We start from the raw sequence: 11,576 nt of genomic DNA, 5'->3' as shown, positions 1-11,576 counted from the left end.
ACAGAATAACATTCTAGGAAGTAACTTAAAACATAAAACTCACTCTTTAGAATTAATTGTTTTGAAATGTACTCCTTACAAAGTTAAAATTTCCCAGTCATCTTGATACTCTCGAGTTGCTCCTATTAACACTGTATACACAGACATATGTAAATAACCAGTTTTCTTAATTTTTAATCTTGACTTGTTAGAAAGTTTCAAATGATTATTAACCCTCCTTTTTGAACAAACATAATTTTATAAAAAAATTAATTATGACTGCTTTGTTAATTGTTAGTTATGGCTGTGGATGAACAAATAAAAAAGTACATGCTTATAAGTGAATATGATGTCCCAAATAGTATTGAAATCGATCAATAAAATTGAAGGAAAAACAAAAGAAATAATAAAAAATTAATTTATTGGTCTGAGATATGAATTGAAATAAGATTTGGAAAAACATATTTTTGTCTAATAAACTCACCCAATCCAAAATAAAAATGGAAAATGTCGGGAGCTTCAGTTTAGATATGGCCCAAATTCCTCAAAACAAAAATAAAATAAAATTCCATCAAAACACCAATGATATCAGTTATGATTTTTTCTACAAAAAAGGTGATCTTGACGTGTGAGTAGGTTTCTCTGTATTGTGATTGCTCCCTTTCCTAATTATAAACCTGCCTAATACTCATTTTTTTATTGAAGATGATTGTTATCTACTCATGTTCACTTAGTCACTATATCTTCCCATGAACCAGGTATTCTCTTTTGCATTCTCCACCATTTAACATATTTGCATGATGATTCATATTATTATTGAGAATTCAGTCATGAATAATTGATTCTACCATTTTACACTAGTGTAACCCAACAATATATATAATGCAGAAGAATATGGAGAACCAAAGCCAACAAGTTTCAAATTCAGGAGAATCCAACAAAGGAACCAACTTTTTCATGACTTGTTTCAATGGACTCAATGCCTTGTCAGGTTGATCAACTCTCTCACTCACTTACTCCTTAACACTTAATAACACCACTTCACCACCCTTCAAATGATGGCTGGCAAAAGATAAAATGTTTTGCATAATAACATGTTAGTTCTACTAGGTAATTAGCAAAACATGTTATCTTCTTTCAATTACATGCATTGTCAGTATTCTGATTCAAATTCTATAACTATTTTTTTGGTACATAAATTCTATAACCGTTTGGGAATACTATAAAACTTATTTCTACTTTTCCATTTCTCCTAGTTGTAGCAATTCAACTATCCAAACATATTTAGATGTTGTCTCAAATCATATCTTAAATCTTATCCCACATAGTTAAAAATATATCATATCAATTTTTTTTTAATATTTATTATTATTTTTATTTCATTATCATTGATATGAAACAAAATTTAGGATAATATATCTTATCTTCCTTTCTCAATTATTGCAAATACCACTTACCCACAAAAGTATAAGAAACTAACCGTGTGCAATGAAAGAGTTCTTTAGCTTTGCCTAGATACGGTGAGACGTATAGAGTTTTATTGTTTGTCCCATAGTTAAAAATATAAAATCTTACTTGTAGATTCGGGACACCTCAATATGTTATAGCAATTATATTGACCATTCATCATACTCATGAAAACCAAATATATGGGCTGATTTATTAGAGTATGGAAATTAAAAAACAGTTAGACTTAATTTTTATTAAAATGTTATTATGGTATATTAAACACAACATTACATTTGTTTATAATCATAAAACATGATCTAGGTATATATTTATTTTATTAAGTAATGTAAATAAAAGTATTTATTACATTTTTTATTAATTTTTTAACACATTTTACTTTGTCAAATAGTGTAAATAAATTTATCATTACATTATTTATTAGTTTTTAATATTAATATATATATATATAATTTAGTAATATATTGTTTAATTAGTGAATCACTAATTTTTATTCTAATATGTCAATATCCTAATCAGTTAATGAAACAATTTTAATAATAAATCGCACATTTTTAACATTAACACCATATTTTTTATATCATAACACATGAAAATCAGCACTTAGACCGCATCATCCATGACATATCTAGGACATGGGAGGATGCACATGAATTAAAATTTGTAATTTTGTACCCTGTGCACGATATCTTACCCCAGTTGTCATATTTATTTTGGTGCTTATAATATTTGAACATGGATCATATGATATTTCAGGTGTTGGGATACTATCAATGCCTTATGCAGTTTCTCAAGTAGGGTGGTTGAGTTTGATATTACTACTTGTTGTTGCTATGTTATGTTGGTACACAGGGTTACTTCTCCAAAGGTGTATGGATGGAAATCCACTAATCAAATCTTATTCTGACATAGGTGAGGTTGCATTTGGGTACAAAGGAAGAACAGTGATAGCCACTTTTATGTGCCTAGAGTTGTATTTAGTTGCAGTTGAATTTCTAATATTGGAAGGTGACAACTTGGAGAAGTTGTTTCCAAACATGAACTTCAAAATTGGTGCCTTTCAAATTGGAGGTAAAAGAGGCTTTGTTTTGCTTAGTGCTTTGGTAATATTACCAACAACATGGTTGAGAAGCTTGGATGTTTTGGCCTACATCTCTATTGGTGGGGTAGTTGCTCCTATTATTCTTGTTGCATGTGTTCTTTGGGTTGGTGAAGTTGATGGTGTTGGGTTTCACCAAAGAGGACAACTTGTAAATTGGAGAGGATTGTCTACTACAGTGAGCCTTTTTACATTCTGTTATTGTGGTCATGCAGTATTTCCAACACTACGTAACTCCATGCAAGATAAAGGTCAATTTTATAAGGTAATTAATTAACTTGTACTCCGACTAATTGCAATATACTTGAGAGAATAACCCTTTTTATTGACGGTTAGTTGGGAAATTCATAACCAATTTCCTTCATCTTTGTGATGCAAAATAGGCACTTGCAGAAGCGGTAAGTGGATAAAGTAAATGGAGAAAGAAAAGAAGAATAATATAAAGAATTTTAACGTGAAAAAACCTCCTCAATGTGAGAAGGAAATAACCAAGAGAACTAGTCCCGAAAATATATCCACTATAGAAAGTAGGATTATAATATTTGACTTTCACTTACTAAGAGGATAACACTCAATCTCACCCAAAAAGGATGAAAATACAAACTCTCTCTAGTGTCTCACTAGGAATATAAATCTCACACTATGTGGATAAACTCTCTCACTTTTATCTATGTTCTTTCTCACTTATTTGTTGTATCTCTTTATCACAAGTACCCTATATATATAGTGAAGGGAATGAATGCTTCATCATAAAGATACATTGAATGATTAATTGTTGTCATACTTTTCATGACACCTTGAAAAGTGCTACTCCAACTTTCGAAGTTAGACTTCAAAGTTCTCAAGAGTCAAGGAATAATTCCAACACCTTGGAATAGCCATCATTGAAAGTACTCAATGGTTCATCTACCAAGATTCATTTGTCTTACTTCTACATCAATTAGGAAAGATTCCCAACAAATCTCCACATTCCTGAATTAATTGATGGGTATCACCAATCTTCCACCTATATAACAGTCTGTTAGCTTCTTGAGTGAAATTTGTCTTGGTCATCATGTTGAACCAGTTGTCATCTGTATGAATTTTCTCTAGCTGCAACTCACCATTCTAACGCATTTTGTATCCAATATTAACATAATCAATGTGCTTTGTCCGAGAATAAAACGTAGGATTCTTAGCTAGATGAATTGCACTTTGTAACTTTCCAGCTTCAGATGTTGCAGTATATTCTACTCCAGTTGTTGATAATGCAATACATCTTTATAACTTGAATTGCTAAGATACAGCCCCCTGCAAATATAGTTAGATAAGTTGATGTAGATTTTCTGGAATATACATCTCTAGTCATGTCAACATTTGTGTATCCTACTAACATAAGATCTACATAAACATCTTTTGGTAGTTCCCCTCAGATATCATAATATCCACTTTACTGCATTCTAATGCTCTTTACCGAGATTGGACAAGAACCGACTCGCAACCCCAATTGCATGGACAGTATTTGGTCTTATATAAATTATAGCATACATTAGACTTCCTACCACAGAGGAATAAGGCAATTTGCTCATTTCTTTATTTTCTTCATCACTAGTTGGACATTGTGTTGTTGTTAACTTGAAATGTCCAGTAAATGGAACACTAACACGCTTTCCCTTATCCATTTTGAATCTCTTGAGAACTTTCTCGATGTACTTCTCTTGTGATAGCCATAGCAACTTCTTGGAATGATATCTGATTATCCTTATTCCAAGGATCTACTTTGCAGGGCCCAAGTCTTTCATAGCAAAAGACTTGCTTAAAACATTCTTCAAACTAACAATCTTGGTCTTATTACGCCCAATGATTAACATATCATCAACATATAAGAGGAGGATATTAAAGTTTCCATCTTCATACCTTTTAATGAATACACAATGATCAGATAATTTACTTAAGAGGTGTACCTTGATTGAAATATTACAGTCTTGATGCATCTTTTAACTATTTATCATTTTAGTGTACTTTTTGAGACATGTCAATACAATTGTCGAGTTGACTTTTTTTCTCTTCAAAAAAATCCAAGATTCGCTGATGACATTGACGAGTTAATATATAAATTATTTTGGTAAAACTCGTCATTGTAGCTGACGAGTTCAAATGTATTATTTTCATAGAACTCGTATTTGCGGTTGACAAGTTCAAAACACTCACACACCTTACTCCATATGTCAAATTATCACACCTATTTCTTAACATATGTTTAACGTTTTCAACTTTCTCTTTGTATCCTTATATGTTTTTAATACCAAAGGAAAGTGTATCTTCTCAAATAAGAACAAATGAAGTGTAATTATTGTAAGAGTAAATTATACTAATATTCCCTAAATTTTAGTGAAATTACACAAACCATTTCTCCATTTGTTCACTTACACAAACCATTTCTCCATTTGTTCACTTACACAAACCACCCCTGATTATTACACAAATCAACCCTAATCATATACTTTCATTAACATACCACCATATAGGAGAGATAAATATATTTTCTTAAACAAACAAGCATAATTAAGTCAAACAAAACATATCTATTTATTATTTTTGGTTAGTTATAATATAATATAAGTGTAATTTAAATATCTCATTTGAATTTTTGATACACTTTGTATATTAAAGGACAATAATATAAAGTTGAAATCATGCAACATATATTAAGAGTTAGGTGTGTTGATTTGATATATGTGGCAAGGTGTGTGAGTGTTTGGTAGAGCGACTTGTTGGGCCCAAGATACATACCATCCATATCTCATTTTGAACTCGTCAGTGCAAATACGAGTTCTATGAAAATAATACATTTGAACTCGCCAGTTACAATGACGAGTTTTACCAAAATAATTTATATATTAACTCGTTAATGTTATCAGCGAGTCCTGAGTTTTTTTGACGAGGCTAAAAAAAGTATACTAAAATAGTAAATAGTTTAAAAGGTGCACCAAAACTTTAATATTTCAGTCAAGGTGCACCTCTCAAGTAAATAGTTTAAAAGGTGCACCAATTGTCTTCTTAAAACTGTGTTTGGTCATGAAGGATTCAAACTTCGTGTACCACTGTCTTGGGGCTTACTTCAGACCATATAAACTCTTATTCAGACGACACACTAAGTGTTCCTTGCATGGTTCTTCATAACCTTCTGGTTGCTCCATATAGATTTCTTCTTTGATGTCTCAATGTAAGAAAGTTGTTTTGACATCAAGTTGTTCAACTTCTAAGTCTAAGCTAGTTGCTAGACTCAATGCTACTCTTATGGAGGAATACTTCACCACTAGTGAGAATTTCTCATCAAAATCAACTTTTTTCTTCTGATTGCATATTTTCACAACAATCTGAGCTTTGTACCTTCGTCTCAAACTTCCTTCTTCAACTTTAAGCATATAAACCCATTTGTTTTTCAAGGCTTTTCTTCCTTTGGGAAAATCCACCAGATCATAAGTGTGGTTCTCATGTAATGAGTTCATCTCATCTTCCATGGCTTTAATCCACTCTTCTTTATCAGTTGTCTACATAGCTTCTGAGAAGTCTTGAGGTTCACCATTATCTATCAATGTGATATAATCTTCTTCAGGATACTTTGAAGAATATATTCTGCCTCTTCTGAAGTGTCTCAATTCAAATTGCATCTGATACTATACAGGCTCGGGTTCTTGATGCATTTATGTGTCTACCACAACTTCATCATGATCTAATTCTTCATTAATCTAGTCAAGTTATGTGTGAGCAGGATTTTCCTGTTGGTCTATTTGTTCTGGATCTATTTGATGATCAGGATCTATATGTTGAGGAATCTCTCCCCCTGAATCAATGCGAACTTTGGACTTGCATTGGCTTTTCTTCTGAACATCTTTGATCGTCTAATCCTTAAAGAACATAACATCTCTGCTTCTCACAACTTTCTTGTTTATCGGATCCCATAGTCTGTACCCAAATTCATCTTTTGGGGACCCAAGGTAAATGCACTCCTTGGTCTTAGAATCCAACTTTTTTCTCTCATCTTTTTTATTATGAACAAAGGCTCTGCATCTGAGTACTCTCAAGTAGTTGAAGGATGTCTTCTTCTTGTACCATACTTCCTCTGGAATTTCTCTATTCATGGGTGTTGAAGGTGTCTGATTTATTAGATCCACTGCAATCTTTACTACTTCACCCCAAAAAGACTTGGGGAGATTGGTATTTTGCAACATGCATCTGATCTTCTCTTCACTTGCGCAGTTCATCCTCTTAGCTACTCCATTCAATTGAGGAGTCTTTGGTGGTGTCTTCTCCAGTCTGATACCATAAGCATTGCAGTAGGCTTCAAATGGACCACGATACTCTCCACCATTGTCTGCTTTCAAACACTTCAACTTCTTCCTAGCCTCACATTCGACTAGTGCATGAAACTTTTTAAATGTTGATAGTACTCGATCTTTTCTTTTCAACAAGTAGACCCATACTCTTCTCAAGCGATTATATATGAATGTGACAAAGTAGTAGGCTCCTCCAAGAGATCTTTTAGATGGTGCACGAACATCTGAATGCACCAATTCAAGTACTTCATCTCTTCGTGAGGGATTGTCTATTCTCTGAAAATTAACTCTATGTTGTTTACCATAAAGACAATTAGTACGAGAAAATAAAATTTTACTTTATATACCTGGAAGGTGGTCTTTGGCGAGCATTTTAAGTGCCTTCTCATTCATGTGCATCAATCTCTTATGCCAAAGATCTTTGGAGTTGGTAGCAATATTTGCTTCTCCAGAACAAATTCATCCTTGCATAATATACAAAGATCCTTCCATTGAGCCTCTATCAATAACTAGGTTGCCTTTTGCTAGTTTCCACTTTCCAGCACCAAAGTGGCTTACAAAACTAGTATCATCCAACTTACCCGTTGAGATAAGGTTGAGAGCATATTTGGGACATGTCTCACCTCCTTTAGTACAAGTTTTCCCTCTATGTCTGTTAGCAACACAATATCACCAATTCCCACAATCTTGCTAGTAACATGGTTTCCTATTTTCACAGTACCATAATCACCTTTTTGTAGTTTGAGAAGAAACCTTCATGTGGACTTACATGGAAAGAAGCACCAGAATAAACGATCCAAGCACAATCACCATATGCAACGTTTAGGTTATTGTCTTCTACAATGGGGAGAACAACATCGTCTGTGGCGATGGCTGTGATAGACTTATTACCATTTTTCCTTGGATCAACTAAATCTTCATGAACATTTCCAGCTTTCTGGTCTCTCTCCAGGAACCTGCATTTAGATATCTTAGCCCTTCTTTACTACAATAATAGCATGTTATTGACCTCGTGCAAGATTGAGAACGACCTCTAAATTTGCTTTTGCTTCTTGTATGAGATTCATTCCTCCCATAATTTCACTTCTTCCATGTCTCTCCACAACATTTGCTTCAGAATAGAAAGATGTACTCCATTCTTTCCTTATGGATTCTTCATTCAATAAACTATCTGAAACAGTGTCCATTGAGACCTTCTCATCAGGGACTGAGTTGTTGAGTATGGCCATCAATGTATCCCAACTTTCAGACAACAAAGTCAGTAGTAGAAGTGATTGCAACTCATCATCTATCTTCATATCTATCTTTGTCAATTGATTAATAAGAACCTTGAATGAATTCTAGCGCTCTATCATGCTCTGACCATCTCTGTAGTCGAGTTTCACCAGCCTTCTAATAGGAGATGCTTTATTTCTAGGAGTTTTCTTTTGAATCATAGATTCAAGTTTCGACCATAACTCATAAGGATTTGTGTATATGAACACATGCTCAAATAAACTTCTATCAATATACTTCTGAATCATTGCAACAACTTTTCGATTCGAAAGCACCTAGTCTCTATCACCCTTATCGTCTGGCTTGTCTTTGGAAGAAATAGGCTTATGCATATCCTTGCAATATAAATGTTCCTCCATCATGGGCTTCCAATAGGAATAGTTGTCAGCTGTCAACTTGAACATGGCTCCATCGAATGAGATATTAACGACTCCTTCCATCATGGACTACATAGGCTACGCTCCCCGAATGAACCTGGGAGCTCTGATACCACTATTGGGAAATTCAAAACCAATTTCCCTCATTAATGTGATGCAAAATAGGCACTTGCAGAAGCGGCAAATGGATAAACTAAATGGGAAAAGAATAGAAAAATGACACAAAGAATTTTAACATGGAAAAACCTCCTCAATGTGAGAAGGAAACAACCAGTAGACCTAGTCCAGAAAATATCTCCACTATAGAAAGTATGATTACGATATTTGACTCTCTCTTACTAAGAGAATAACACTCAATCTCACCCAAAAAGGATGGAAATACAAACTCTCTCTAGTATCTCACTAGGAATATAAATCTCACACTATGTGGATGTAAACTCTCTCATTTTTCTCTATGTTGTTCTTTCTCACTTGTTTGTTTTATCTATTCCTCACAAGTCCCCTATATATATAGTGAAGGGAAGGAAGACTTCATCATAAAGATATAGTGAATAATTAAATGTTGTCATACTTTTCAAGACACCTTAAAAAGTGCTACTCCAACTTTCTAAATTAGACTTCAAAGTTCTCAAGAGTCAATGAATTATTCCAAGACCTTGGAATAACCATCATTGAATGTACTCAATGGTTCATCTACCAAGACTCATTGATCTTACTTCCATATCAATTAGGAAGGATTCCCAACAACTGTTTATATTCATTTATAGAAAATTTGGCTTGCGCAATGATTAACTTCTCCTTCAAATTAGAAAGATGAATGTAATGATGAGGATGCCCATTACTATATACTAACTAGGGGTGAGCAGGATCTGACCTTACCTGCTCACCTAACTTGACCTAATTATGATCGAGTTCGAGCTGGGTCAGGTCTCATCGGGTGTAGAGTCGAGTTTAAAAATTAGACCCGATCAATATTTAAGGTTGGTCAGAGACAAACATGACCCGACCCTGACCCGTCACTTGGTTAGTCATTCATCATGTTTGTATGTGTCTCTATTTAATTATGTATGGAGTAATAACATCTCTTTGTTAGAAAATATCATTATTTCTATAATTTTTTCATCATATGTACATGATTAATAATATCTATACATATATCATTTCATATGTGAAATTACATATTCATGATAGTAAATAATATTGAGAAAACTTTATCTAAAAGGGTATGCATTATATTTAATTGGGAACATGTTTAAAGATTGTTGTGGTCAACATTTAAGGTCAGGTTAGCTTCAGGTCTAGGTCCGGATTCAGAAAATGACTCGATCAACATTTAGGGTCGGCTAAGGAACAATCTTTACCCGGTCCAACCCGACCTATGCTCACCTTTAGTACCACCATACTAAAATGTAAAACATCAGTTGCATCAAATTGAAAAACATTTTTTAATCACAAAAACATTTATCCACTTTTTAGCAACAACAGTCGTAGTAAGTAGAAATGACACTTATGTTTATTTGATGTTTTCCAATTGCAGGTTTTGCTGTTTTGCTTTATCACAAGCACCATAACCTACGGATCCATGGCCATTATAGGCTACATGATGTTTGGAGATTATTTGAAGTCTCAAGTCACATTGAATCTGCCAACAAAGAAAATAAGCACTGAAATAGCAATTTATACTACATTAATCAACCCCTTCGCCAAGTATGCTGTTATAATCACCCCAATAGCTAATGTAATTGAGGACACAAAGCTTTTCAACAAGAGTAAAGTTATTTCCATCTTCATCAGGACAACAATTGTGGCCACCACTGTGCTTGTGGCACTATTCATTCCCTTTTTTGGGTATGTTATGGCATTTATTGGTGCATTCTTGAGTGTAACAGTTTCATTATTGTTACCTTGTCTTTGCTACCTAAAGATAAATAAAGCTGCGAGGAGATTTGGGTTAGAGCTTATGATAATTATAGGAATTCTATTCATAGGATCATTCATTGGTGTATTGGGTACTATCACATCTGTGAGGCAGATAGTAAATCATCTGAAACATTGAAGGTGTAATTGAGGGTTCTAAAAATCTATTTAATTATGCATCCAATCATATGCATTATATTATCAAGTAATGGAATATTCACAAATCCTTGACAATGGTCACTTAGTATTTTTTAAGTTCTTTATGCATATGATATTAGATGTTTGATACTCTCCCATTTAGAATTTTGTCTTATATATGTGTATATGTATGAAAGACTCAAACTCAAGTTCTTGATGAAAAGGAGAAAAATATGTACCAATTGAATAAACTATGTATCCATTAATTAACTGAATATGTATATATAATTTCCTGGTGATTTTGAATGTATGATCAAGAAACTGCTTGACATGAAGAATCTCATCATGACTATCTGCAATTAACACCATGTCATCCATATACACAAGTATGGCAGTAAAGGAATGAGGGTTGGATTTAGTGAAAATAGCTTGATCTTCTTAGGAGTGATCATAGCCCAAGGAAATTAGGGCAGAGGATAAGGTTTTATGCCACTCTCTACTTGTCTACTTCAACCCATAGAGTGATTTGTGCAACTTGCAAACATGATGTGGATCATCAAGAAAAATTCCAGGAGGAGTCATGTAGACCTCTTCATGCAAATCTCCATGCATAAATACATTATTCACATCCAGTTCTTCCAAAAACAAACCTTTGATAGCTGCCAAGGATAAAATAGTTCTAACAGTGGTAATTTTGACTACATGAGAAAATGTATCAAAGAAATCCCACTTTCTAACTGGGTATAACCCTTGGCAACTGTAACGCCCCGAAAAATACTTCTCAAAAACATTGCGGAAAAATGGGTAAAATATTTTCTTTTGAATTGGTGACATATAAAATTCTTTCCTTTTAAAAACTTTTCCTTTTCCGGGACATCACTTAAGTAACTCGAATGCGGAAAATCAACTTATCGTTATCGAATGATAACTTAACCTGATTCACAATTTCCTGAATAATACGATGTATATAATCGGTTAAGTCATAGTCAGTTCATACAGACTAGG

The 11,576-nt window shown here is 33.5% G+C and overlaps 1 protein-coding gene across 1 annotated transcript; it reads left to right on the top strand.

The window, feature by feature from the left end:
• On the top strand, positions 589–10,620 carry LOC109332400 (vacuolar amino acid transporter 1-like). The gene is made up of 4 exons (XM_019567371.1): positions 589–737; positions 868–970; positions 2,203–2,810; positions 10,054–10,620. Exons 1-4 carry the CDS (start codon positions 729–731, stop codon positions 10,570–10,572), a joined length of 1,239 nt encoding a protein of 412 aa, XP_019422916.1. The 5' UTR covers positions 589–728; the 3' UTR covers positions 10,573–10,620.

This window comes from Lupinus angustifolius, chromosome LG18 (assembly GCF_001865875.1).
Source record: "Lupinus angustifolius cultivar Tanjil chromosome LG18, LupAngTanjil_v1.0, whole genome shotgun sequence".
NCBI classification, from domain to species: Eukaryota; Viridiplantae; Streptophyta; class Magnoliopsida; order Fabales; family Fabaceae; genus Lupinus; species Lupinus angustifolius.
This window is presented reverse-complemented; position numbering and strand designations above follow the sequence as displayed.

Coding starts and splice junctions, on each gene's coding strand:
- LOC109332400 (XM_019567371.1), top strand. Junction 971..2,202: donor TGGACTCAATGCCTTGTCAG/GTTGATCAACTC, acceptor ATGATATTTCAG/GTGTTGGGATACTATCAATG. Junction 2,811..10,053: donor ATAAAGGTCAATTTTATAAG/GTAATTAATTAA, acceptor TTCCAATTGCAG/GTTTTGCTGTTTTGCTTTAT.